Here is a 13,137-nt window from a genome sequence, read left to right on the forward strand (position 1 = left end):
CCACAGACCACCCCGTGATGGGAATCTTTCATCTTAGCTTGCAACAGAGGAAAGGGAGGTTCAGAAGGATGGAAGTCGCTGCGTTAGGAAGTGATGGAACTAGGGTTTTAACTTGAAGAGGTCTAGCGTTCAATATCCCTTACCTGTGCTTTTCCTCCCAGTCTCCTGGTCATTGCCGCCAGAAGACGCCCCACAGGTGGGCTCAGTAGTGTCCACCTACACAGGCTCAGACGGCAGACGCCGTGGGGTGGGGTCGAAACCCTAGGGGCACGTATTTCTACACGGCTGTGCCTTTTCTCTCAAATAGTCATCCCTGGATTGGTCGATATCAGAATCCAATTTCACCAGGATTAGCCTTGAGTTGCTCAGAGCTACTCATTGAATTAGGAACGATTATAGCAGAGGGAGCCCCGTGGTTCTTTATTAAGGTCTTTGTGGAAGCACTAAGTGATCTTCAGGAGATTAAAGCGCCGGTGGTGTTTTCTTAACATTTATAACCTGCTCGGATACCTGGGGAGTTTGTTTATTAAGAAAAAGTCTGCGGCAGATATCCCGCGTGCTAATAGGGCCGTCACACTGGGCCGGAGCGGAGGCCGGCGTTGTGGTCCTAATGAGCTGCCTGGAAACCCACCTCTTGAGGTTAATGGGCTTTCTTTCCACGTAGGATCCTGCAGCCTTTCCTGCAGAGATGGGGAGGCTGCATTTTGGAGTCATACATAGCCATGGACTTGGAACAACAAACACAAGCTGCTGGTCATTAACACTGTTACTAACGATAATTATAATGGCCCCTCTTTATATATGCGACTTAAAAGCTCACAAAGACTTGGATTCCATTATCCCACTCCAAAGGGTCCCGGACAGGTATACATTTATCACCTTAATGCACATGCAAAGCAAGACCAGGAGACATGAAGTTAGCTGTGTGGAGCTCACTTGCAGCACGTCCAGGCCCAGTCATTTATGCCATGGATATTTACTGCGAACCCACCATGTGCTCCAGCTCGGTGGTTTCTGTTGGCGCAACTCGGCCTCCCAGGGCACGTGTGAATCCCAGAAGGTGTTTTTGGTTGCTGCCACTCAGGAGTGGGCTCCTGACATCTAGCAGCTAGAGGCCAGGCATGCTGCTGAACACCCTGCAGTGCATGGGCTGGGCCCCACGGCAGAGAGGGACCCAGCCCAAGCCGCCAGCGGCGTCGGTGTTGAGAAAGCCCGCTCTGGTGGTAGGGATAAGGCAGTGAGCAGAAAAGCCACCGTCTCTGCTCTCATGGAGTTAGTTACATTCTGGCGGCAAAGACAGGTAATATGCAAATTCACAGAGCGGATAACACAAGGGTGAGAAGGGACGAGACCAGCGGGGCTAGGAGGGAGGGGAGGCACCGGTGCAGGCTGTCGTCAGTAATGAAGCCAGGGAAAGTCGCTCTGATGGTGATACCTGGGCAGGGAGCGGTTGGCAAGAGGGCAAACCACACGAGTGTCTGGGGAACGAGCCCTCTAGGCAGATGGAATAATAATAAGTACGAAGACTGAGGAGGGAGCCTGCAGAGTGGGTGGAGGGAAAAGCAAACAGACCGGTGAAGAAGAGATGGCAAAGGCCGGACACGCTGAGCCTCAGAGACCCCAAGGAGGGTCTGGTTTAGAGGCTCCTGAGAAGGGGATGTCCTGGCCACTCGACCGTGCCCCTCTGACATCCTTAGTCTCCAGATGTGCTCAATGTCTTCCAGTCTCTGAGTGAATGGACCTCAGTATTCATGTACTGGGTTTCTATGTCCCGCCTTCTCACCTCCCAAGTATGGCCATGAAGTACGTTTCCAAATCCAGGTGGGTCTCACTTGAAAGCAAAAGTAAATTTAAAAAAAATCAGACCGAGATAAATCAACATGCATTGGACGTCAGGCAGGTGGGAAAGGGAGAGGGGATGGGTACATTCACACCTAATGGGTACAGTGCACACTGCCTGGGTGATGGGCACACTTATGGCTTTGACCCGAATGGTACAAAAGCAATTTATGTAGCCAAAACGTTTGTACCCCTGTGACATTCTGAAGTTAAAAAAAAACAAAAGAGTTCTTTCAGCGATTAATTCCCGCTGAGCCTTGACATGCTTCAGCTTTGGGGGAACTGAACTACAAATCCGGTGGTCACAGCCCTTCAGGATGGACATTCTAGATGCTGAGTTCTATTAGCAAGTTTCCTAGCTTTCTCACGTTTCTGTTTCTCCTTAGACATTTCACTCTGTGCTTTGGTCATAAGCTACAGCGAAGCTCTCAGGGATGCGGCGATGACTTAGCGATTTGTGTGACACACGGCGGGGTCCTTGTCCCTGGGTGCCAACGGCCTTTCAAAGGCTGCTGAGGGGCTTCCCAGCCGGGCTGAGGGGGGTCCCTGCATCCAGGGCCGGGTGCAGAAAGGCAGTCGGGGAGACCGGGCTGGCCATGGGAAGACTCGGGTCTCCTCTCTGTAGGGGACTTCATTAGAGTGACCCCTGTTGACAGATGTGAGCCTGCAAGGGACATTCTCCCTTCTGGCCCTGGTTTGAGGCCAATCATCTTGAGAGTCTCGTTCAACCCGAAGTGACAGAAAGTGTATCTCCTCCGGGATAGCAGCTATGACGCGCACTTTTGTTTGTTCGTTTAGCCAGCATGGGGCAGGCTCAGCGGGAGCTGCTTTGTACACCTGCTGCTACGTTTTGTCCCCACGACAATCCTGTGAGCTTGGTGCCATCATTGGCACCACTTTGATGGATAAGTCAACTGAGGCTCAGAGAGGTAAAATGACCTGCCTGTGATGAGCAGACAGCAGAGATGAGCTCACACACATCTGTGTGATTCAAACACCCTGTTCCTTCGTGTTGCATCACACCATGTAAACACACATGTTCAGTCTGGAAGACTGGAAGAGATTTTCTTTTCTTTCTGTTGCTCTTTCTCAACGTCTGTGTCTTAACACTCCTCTTCTTCCCTGTGCATAAACCCACAATGAGCTAAAACATTTTTGATTTTACTTCTTTATTTTATGTGTCTTCTCTAAACATTATTGCTAGCACACAGGTATTCCTACATAACAATTTATAAGCATTTGTACATATGCGTACACGGCAAAATGATTAATTGAGCGTTGTATGTTTTTATCAAAGGAAACAACGCAAAGATTTCTCCAAAGTCCTGTTTGACTAGAGATGATTAATTTTAATTTTCACATGAGCAGCATAATGCTATTAATCATTTAATATGTTTAATCATAATCTCTGTAATTCCTAATTAGGTTTATTAAACTGAAACATCCAGCAGTTGTGCTCAAATCCAAACCTAAGTCTCTTTCTTGGGATGAGAAGGAGCTCATTTTAATTTTGCATTTAAATAGGAACTTCTAATAGGGTGGAAAAAATGGTCTGGAAGCTTGGTGGTCTTAGCTGATATTATTGCAAACTTAGAGTCTTGTGGGAGAGTACTGAAACCTCTTACCCCTTTGGAAAGTGACAATCTCATGATTTCTGTGTCGTGGACAATGGACCCAAACCTCATATTCCCAGGGGAGAAAACACAGTTTTTGCTCTGTTTGGGTCTTAGTGTTACAATGTTGTTCTTTGAGTGTCACTTGCAGGGGGCCAGGTTGATTGTTCACTTCTTCATTCATTGCACTGATGATTGATTAGTTTGGTCAGTCAGTGAGTCAGCTAGCTCTTAAACAGACATTTACCATTTGTGTCGCAAGCTGGTCACATCACACCTTGCTGTGATCCTTAAGTGGCTCCTTAATAGCTCTTAGGATGAAGTTCAGACTCTTGCAGACAGGGCGCTTTGATCCCACCCTCTGCCTGCCTCTGTAGCTGTTCTCCTGCCCTTCCTTCATGCATGCCCCCTCTGGAGTCCACATGTACTTCCCTGAATCCAGAACGCTATTTCATATCTCTGCACCTCTGCACGCGCTTTGCTCTCTCTCGATACAGTGTCCGTAACTTTCTTTCATCTCTCTTCTTAGATGTCTCCCACTTAAAACTTACCCTCCATAAAAGGCAAGCCCTGCTGCACCGCCAGCTGTGCTGTGGTTCGCTGATTTAAGGTTACTCAACCTTTGGTGATTCATTCTCATCCCGGCATTTAACCGTCTGTATTATAATTGCCTTTCTCTGCCTCTCAGGCCTTCAGCAAGCTGGGAACTGTACGTGATTGGCAGGACTGACTTATGTGCCCAGCACATAGTAGTTGCTCAGTAAAGATGTGTTTAATAAGCAAATGACAGTCTTTTCTTTGTTTCCCAAGAGAAGTTTACTCCTCTCTTGACATTTTTTAAAATCACCATCACTCTAAAAGATTCGTTACTTTCCATTTATTGAATATATACCGTGTGCCAAGGACTCAGTCGTGTTGGCACGCATTATTGTGTTCAGTCTTTACAAAGCCTTATAAGGTGTGAACTATTACTATTTCTAATTTTCCAGTTAAGAAAATTATCACCATCCTTCTTCCTATTCACTCCACCAGTATATGCGATATAAGTAAGTACATCGTTGTGTTGTCATCATGACATTGGTCTGGACAGTTGAAGAGATCATCGGGGGAGAAAAGAGGGTCTTTTGATATCAAATCAGCTTGGAAGAATGGTGTGCCAGCCACTGGGAGGTCTTGACTTCAAAATGCAATTTAAGGCATGTCAGGAAGGAGAATGCAAATGAAATCGTCCAGCAGATACCACGGTCGATGAGAAAATTGCCAATTATGCCCATGTTATTTAGGTGTTTCTTTTATTTTTCCCTTTGTGAGATTGTCTTCTTCTCTAAGTCATTATTATTTTATACCTGGCTGACTACATTGATAGTTTTGTCCCAGTTGTGTGCTTCTAAATTGCTTGTAAATAGGTGAGGAAGGTTCCTTGCTCATACGTTTGATGGGTTTACACATCGGTTTTCTGTCGTAGTTTCGAAGAGGCAGGTACCTGATGTTGGTGGCATGTACTGCCACCTAGAGGGAGCATATACTAATTGCAAAGAAAGTGTCTGAAATGTCTCTGAAATGTTAAAACTCTAGAACTGAGATTATGGCAAGGGCCATAATGACACGAGATGTTACTGTGACTTTTCTCCTAGTCCCTGCCTGTATATGGGCGTCAATGAAATGCCATGTCATCCAAGCTTATTTGGTGGGGGGAGGCGGTGGAGCAGTGAGTTATGCTAATAATGCAACATCTGTACCAACATGGTACGACAGAACTTTCTGCAGAGATGGAAATGTTCTGTGTCTGCATTGTCCAACATAGAAGCATGTGGCTCTTGAGCACTTGAAATGCAGCTAATGCAAACAAATTTTTATATTTAATTTTAATTAACTGACGTTTAAATAGTCACATGTGGTCAACTGCAGTGGACAGCACAGGTTTGTACAACTAAGAAATTTAAAGTTAGACCTTTAAAAGGAATAAGTGGATCAGCTGGTCACTTGGACTGCAGGATGCCAAGCAGCCTTTCAAAATTGTTTCGCTACATGCAGTCGTATTTTATGTGTATAGCCTGAACAATTACGTAGGCATACCCTAAGATTCCGAACTGCACCAGTTGAAGGAATCCATACTCTCCTACCTTCAGTGATTATTTCCCTTTCTTTGTGAGGTTTTCGCTCTCCATGCCCAACTCTAGCACCCCCCAACCCCCTCACCTTGTTTTATTTTTTTTTCTATAGTGCTTTTTTCCTTCTTCCAACTCTGTATTTTTATCAATTTATTTTATTGTCTGTCTTTCCTGTTTTGGCCACTGCCAAAGCCCAGATCCATGATGGGCACTGGAATGAATGAATGAATGAATGAATGAATGAATGAATGAATGAATGAATGAACGAACGAACGAACGAACGAACAAACGAACGAATCAGTGGTTGCTTCCCACCCCTTATCCTTTTGGCATTTTCCTGCCATTTGGGGGAAGCAGAAACACATTGGAACAGAGCATGTGGGTCCACTCAGAGCCTCTTTGCTTTCCTGTTCTTTTAGCAGACAGATGACGCAGCACCGACGGATGGACAGCCCCAGACGCAGCCTTCAGAAAACACGGAAAACAAGTCCCAGCCCAAGCGGCTGCACGTCTCCAACATCCCCTTCAGGTTCCGGGACCCAGACCTCCGACAAATGTTTGGCGTAAGTACCGCCTTTCTTCTCGGCAGCGCCCGCTCTGGGTCCCCAGAGCCCTCCCTTCTCACGTGTAAGTTTTTGGTGTTTACGGTACCAAGGTGAGATGTTTACATGAGGTGGGGGAGGGAGGCAGTCTTGTAGGCACGTTGTGGCTGGAAACTCTCTATGGTCTTAGCATAAATTTCTTTGCAGACACTCACCGTGTCTCCACTTTGCCCAACGGTCTTCCTCTAATAAGTGACTTGAATGTCACATGAAATTAAACTCCTGGATTTCTCACTGTTGAAACAAAGCCCGTTGATGATCCCAGATCCAGTGGCCCGGGACCCTGTAGCGAAGCTCACATATACATTATGAGCCCTCCTCATTCTGCTCTCGGTTGCAGTTATCACATTACCTGGAAGAGTGACTCATGCCGCCTTCCTGCATTCCCTCCTCGTTCCCAGGCACTGCGCATTAGGGTTTCAGATGCAGCTGCAGAGACTAACTAGTTCTGCATAAAGCTTAGTTTAAGAAAAACAAAACAACACAACAGCAAAATGAAAAAAAGCTACTGATTTCTAAGTCTGACTCGATTCTTGCAGTATATGTTCTCATGGAATCAGTGACAAGGATTCACAGACACTTGCTGTGATCATGTATCAATTATATGTATTATTATGCCCACAAAGGGCAGCCCTGGCCAGGCAGGCACCATGGTGAAGCACAGAGCAGCCCAGAAGCCACCACCGACCCAGAGAAAATTAATGATAGCTTTGCTTCCTTATTGGTCACCGTGACCCTGATTCTTTTTCTGGAAGACATGTTCGCTGTCCACTCTGGGAAGTGATGAGTTTACCACTATCCTGGGCTCAGTTCCACCCAAGGGCAAAGCTTTGACAGGGTCGGGATATTACTCATTTCCGCAACTGTAGTCAGTCCGTTGTCCTTGACATCCCAGCAACGACAGCAAGTGTCTGTGGATTCACCGGGAAGAACTGCATCCTTAACATTCGACTTAGAGCAAAGGTGGGCAGCCTGGAGACTCTTCTTTGAAGAGTTTGTGGATAAGATGCAAATATTTGAAAAGGAATCGGAAGGCGCCCACGTCAAATGTCTCATTTTGAGCACAGTTGGTATCATTCTGCACATTAAAAGGGGGGCTCTGGTTCATTACTCCAAGGGCTCTGTGATTTGGGGATTAGCTTGCACCTTTTATTTCTTTTATCCGCCTGATGCTTATCAAGTATGCATCTGACACAAAGGCGGAACAAGCATCCTACTATTTAAAAGATACCCACACTTGAATCCTGACATTTCAGAGGAAAAGGTCAACTTTTGCACTTTTATCTCTCTCATTTAGTAATAACCTTGAGTGGAGCCCTCCAACTCTTGCAGAACAGAGATACCCTCGGGCACTTTCAGGTCAAAGATGACTTTGAAAAGTGCAGAGCATTCAAAGTGAGAGTGGAGGTTAAGTGTGTGGGAAGCAGTAAGACCAGGTTTGAATGATGGGCGGCCAGAGGAGTCACATTCTCTTTGCCAAGTCAGGCTAAGAAGACGCCTGGCTGCTCAACTCTACCTTTTCTTATCAAGAGCCACTGTGATGTTGGCTTTGAATTCAGTCCCCTTGATGACCATCTCGGCACTGTATCATGGTGTCGCTCACTGCAGCTGACCCCAGCTCCCACCCCTAAGCTTTTCTTCTCCCCTGGGTCTTCTCCGTTATCTTGAAAGTTACCGCAGGCTGCGACGCTAAGTCAGAGAGAGATTCAAAATATTCACAGCTAGATATCACAGGGAAGGGATCCTACTTGCATTAATATCTGAACCCATCTATTCTTTTAGGGCCAGGGGCAGATAAAACGGAGCAAGATCTTGCCATAAGATTGTACTATCCAGTATCAAACTTTGTTCAAAACCTACTGGCTTCAGAGCACTATTTTTTTTAACAAAGTCAAGATTTTCAAGCAACTGACAAGGTGTTGACTTGACAAGATGACACCTACACTTAATACCTATCAATTAAGAGACTACAGCATACATTCAGTAACACTAAAATTAATTTTGTTCATCCCAAATACCATCTGTGTCCATTTCTGAAAGTACCCTAGATTATTCTTTTCTGTGAGTTTTGTCTATAAAAATTGTCAGGCATACATGGATTCATAGATGCCTTGTAGTGACTCCTAGGTCTTCTTGGTTTACAACCACCATTCTAAAGAAATGGAATTTAAACACTAAAAATCTGTTCTTCCTGGCCAACTATTGGCAGCTGCGAAGGCATTCTTGTTATACGATATATCCAGCAGCATGAATCACGTCGTAAGGCATCTATAAACCTGCTCCCCAACACTGGAGAGGAGGGAATCTAACATGGTTTCCTCTTTCAGGTCATAGTTGCTGTGAGAAACTCCATTTTAATTCCAATTAGGTATTTCTCAAATCATTTGGACATGAGACATCCTCTCTCCTTTTAGCGCTGTATTCTGGCTTTGTCTCCTCACGTTGGCAGGGGTTACGACGGGGACGGTTACAGAGAGAAACACTTTCAAAGATCTTTGTGCTTTTTTTTTTTTTCCTTTGTCTCTTCTGTTAAATATGGGCATGGGATTTCAAAGTCAAAAGCAAAACAAGACAAAAAAAGCAACCTCCTCTTTCAAACTTGCTAAAACTTGGCAGTGTTCGTAACAACTTCTGCAAGCACTAATAATTCGACCATGATGTTTGCAAACAGCTGCATGCCTGGTGGTTACTGCAGGCGTCTCACGTTTGATTTTTTAATTTGTGGCTTCAGCCCTCTTGGTTGGGGACTGGAGATCTGGTGACCTTCCTTCCACCATGTGCTTCATATTCTTCATTTTCTTCTGTTTGGAGTTATTTGTTCCGACGTTTCACATTAAATCTTCTAGTTCATCTTAGATTTCTTGCTTTCTTTTTCTTGTTGCAATGTGGAACATTCCTTGGGCAAGAGGTTAAGAGGCTGCAACATACAGAGCAGAAGCCAGAGACTTTTTAAAACCCATTGGGGTGTGAGTGAATAGATCTATTATATTACCAATGGCCCCGGTACCATATTATTTCTGGCCCTGGCTATACTTTCTCCTTGAGCTCTCCCTCATGAGCCTGAGCATGCATTTCCTTTTCCTTTGAATTCTTAATGATCCCGAGAAAAGGAATGTGTGCATTCCCACCAAATTAATTGCAATGTATTAGTTGCATGCTCTTCAATAGCATGTTTAATTTAACTCAGTATTGAATATTGAAACATTTCGGGGTTTGGGGTGAAAGAAGCAGGTTAGAATGCATCTAGACTGCTGGTACAACACATGCCATCATGGAATCGTTTTCAGAAACAGTTGCTCAGTGTCTACAAGCCACAAATCTGCACACACACACACAAAAAAAAAGCAGCCTTGATTTTATTATACAAATACAAACCCACTGGGCAGGCAAATGATCTACTGAAGCCTCTTTTGATTTTCAAAAAAAAAAAAAAAATCAGATCACATGACTTTCAGCACATGTGAGAGAAGCATTCATGATCGTTCTTTAGTGACAAAATAGCGATGGGCTTGCCTGCACCTTCAGTGGCATTGCAGAGTTCAGTCTGCCATGCTGTCGTGAGCAGAGGAGCCAGTTTTGGGGGATGCAGCACAGGGCCTCCTGCTTTGCATTCCAAACATGAAGCCAACACGAAGAAAAACTGGGATGATGCCTTTCCTTAGTCTCTACACACACTCTTTGAACTAACCTTTACTTTCATGTGTCGAACATCCTTCACAGTTTTTCGGCGCGATATTATTTGATCTGAGAATGTCTCAAAACGCTGGGTACATATTTGCCCAAGCGCGTGCCCCTAAGCTTCCGGATTCCGTCCCCGATGCAGCCATCGAGAGGCCTCGCGTGCGCGCGGGGCGTTGTTGAACGCTGCCGAGCCTTTCTGTTGCGCAAACAAATGCCAGTTATGTCTGCGAACGAGTCGTGTCTATTTAAACTGAAAGTGTGCCAGCTGTGTTTACATCATTAGCACCAAACTTCCCAATTAAACTGTTGATACTATAAATATGGGACGCAACTGTCTTGGAGATGGCGCTGACATAAGCATTCTTCTTAGGGCTCGTTTCCCTGGCTTTGAGAGCGACCAAGCCTAATGGCAACTGCCAGGGAAGCAAACTTTGAGACCATTTCAGGGCATATGGTGTCATCGTTTCATTTAGGGAATGACACATGCTCAGATTGCTTTTTGATTGGTTCCGTCCCATCCCGAGCTTATTTTAAAGGAAATGTTTCTGTGTTGAATGCTTAGAGAATGTTCCCTAGATGACATTTGCATTGTGGTTTTGGAAGAAGTTCTTTTCAAGCTTCTCTTTCTGGGCACTTTTAGGCTCTTCTGCCTGAAATAAATAGAGCAGTGTCTGTGTGGACTGGATCCTCCAAGGCGGTTGTATCAGAACGACTGCTTCCGAGGAGGTCACACAACTGGGGGGTTGCCTTACTATGAAATCCAGTTCGCTTTTGAACAGCAAATCCTTCGTTTCCCAAATCTGAAAGCGTTCTTCTTCTGGCTTTCCGTTCTTTTTTCTCTGTCCCAAACTGGGGCGCTGAAAACGTTCTGTGAAAGGAACAGTCTCTTGACCAAAAGAATATTTGAGCGTCCACAAATCGCAGGGTACGTTGGCTGCACGTGTCTTGGTCTTCCCGCTGCACATGCTGGCAGCGAGTCCCTTCCACCTCTCCCTCTAATTGAACCTGCTCCTCTTGGTTTCTTCCTCTCTACTTCGCTGTGAAATAAAGAAGTACTAACTAATACGTCTGCTCAGCAAGAAAGAATGCAAGTCTGCGATGCCCTGGCTGGGTAGGGTACATATCCTGGGGAATGGGCACATTTCTCTGGCACAGAATGACAAGCTCTGGGTCCCTTTATCCCACGGTCAGAACTATTTTCGTTGCACGGTCTTGGGCTGTTTGTATTCAACTGATGCGTACTTTTTTTTTTCTTTATTTCCAAGAAGTGTAGATGTCTTTGTATGTCTCATAGGACAGCCTCTATGTGTTCCAAATGATTTTTTCTTAAATGTCAGCAGGACCCTGCTGGCGTTCACTCTCAGTCTCTCGATGGTCCATGACTGAAGCACTTTGGTCAGGGAGCCGCACCCATTTCTCCACATTCTGATCGATTGTGCTCTTTGTATTCCTGCCCCAGCCACCCCTCCCCACAGTCCGGCTGCCCTCTGCCACAGAAAGGCACCGCTGATAATTTCCACCTTGGGGAGAGGCACAGAATACAGAATCTCCTAGGGTAATAACAGATGCAAATAAAATCCAAAATGCAAAAGCAAGTGGAGTGATAGGAAAGCTTGCAACAAAACAAACAAAAAAGAGGATGGAAGTATTTCTTTATGAGTTCTGTTTGATTTTTAGTCACTAACACAGGCGTTTGCTCTCGTTCCACATTGATGCAAAATTCCCATTTTATTCTACCCTGGGCCACGTGATTTCTCTTCACCCCACTCCCACCTGCATTGTCGTAGTGTAAACTGTGCTTGAGAAATTCCCAGGCTGCTTCACGTGATCTAAGAAAGCCAAAAGGATTCCAAAATCAGGGGAAAAGCATTTTGGGTTATCAGATACTTATAGTTTCAGAGCCCTCATATTCATTCTCATTCTCTCTCTTTTTCTTTCTCTCTCTCTCTCTTTAAGTGTGAATAAAGAATTCTTCTTTAATGTGTATTTCTAACTAGGACTGCCAGATTCAACAAATTAAAAAAATATATATATATATGACACAATAGTTGAATTTGAAGTTCAGATAAATGAGAAGCATTTTATTAAGTATAAGTATGTCCCTGACATTGCACAGGATATGCTTATCCAGAAAAATTTCAAATTTGAATTTATCTGGGTGTCTGTATTTCATTTGGCTACCCAATGTATTTGTAATCTGAATCTTTGTTTCTGCACTTTTTGTAGAGCCTATCCATGCTAATTGTCGAAAACCTGTTTGACAATATGAAGAATCATATCAACTGTGCTGGTACTTTGATTACAATGAGTGCCTGGGAGTGGAGCTTGCTTTTATGTTTAGTCTTCACTTGTCCCATAGGGTCTGGCTGCTTCTAGTGTCTATGTGAGCTGGGGGCCAAAACCATCAGTGTCATATTCTAGTTGGACATTTTATTATCAAAGCCCTACCTCATCAAGGACGTTTGTCCCAGTGGCTAGTGGGATAGCTCAGGAAGAGCATTGTGTATATTGTATATTAGCTGTTTTGAAACAGCTGCTTAGTGCCTGGGAAAACTATCATACACATATTTAAAAAAAAAAAGAATTAACCTCTTGATTAATATTTTGTATCCGGCCTTTTACAGGACATGTCACCTAAAGGACATGATAAAATATGTAGGGTCATATTTTCCCTTGTTTTAACCACATTACTTAATGACAAAAAAACGTAAAATGTATATCCTTGGAGATGAAAAGAGGAAAAACAAATAATTCAGGCTTGGGAACCAATTACCAGTGTGCATAATATGACTTGTTCCATTTCTATTCTTGCTTATAAAATATTTCTATTTCTTTGCAGCAATTTGGTAAAATCTTAGATGTTGAAATTATTTTTAATGAGCGAGGCTCAAAGGTAAGCAACTTAATTCATTTTAGAATTGTTTAGCTTATTGTTAAACGTTTGTTATGAATAAGGGGAAACAACTGCACTGTTTTAATCAGCACATGGTGAAAATACACGTCAGTGGGAATTTCTCTGTAGACCACCTCCAGTTTTCAAAATGCTGGGTAGTATATTGGGTTCAGTTTAAAACATAAAAGGGGATATAATTTTAAAAATTTATATATATATTATTTTTATCAAGTTTCCAGAGGAAAATTATCCATGCTTAAAAAAATAATGCTGTTGCTACATTTTTGTTTTTCAGTGATAATTATGTTCTTTATATTAAAAAGTGAGTTGATAGTGTCTCATGCACAGGTAAATATGTGATTATTCTGTATTAATAAAGTGCAGTTATTTTCCTGGGT

The 13,137-nt window shown here is 44.0% G+C and overlaps 1 protein-coding gene across 31 annotated transcripts in view; it reads left to right on the forward strand.

The window, feature by feature from the left end:
- The window catches only part of RBFOX1 (RNA binding fox-1 homolog 1), a 1,966,619-nt gene that overhangs the window by 1,836,451 nt on the left and 117,031 nt on the right, over positions 1 to 13,137 (forward strand). For all 31 annotated transcript variants that reach the window (XM_075995067.1, XM_075995066.1, XM_075995073.1 and 28 more), the window contains 2 exons: positions 5,983 to 6,126; positions 12,686 to 12,739. In XM_075995067.1, the coding sequence (XP_075851182.1) occupies positions 5,983 to 6,126; positions 12,686 to 12,739 (198 nt within the window). The remainder of the gene's footprint in view (positions 1 to 5,982; positions 6,127 to 12,685; positions 12,740 to 13,137) is intronic.

The sequence above is a fragment of the Microcebus murinus genome, chromosome 19 (assembly GCF_040939455.1).
Source record: "Microcebus murinus isolate Inina chromosome 19, M.murinus_Inina_mat1.0, whole genome shotgun sequence".
In the NCBI taxonomy this organism is placed as follows: domain Eukaryota; kingdom Metazoa; phylum Chordata; class Mammalia; order Primates; family Cheirogaleidae; genus Microcebus; species Microcebus murinus.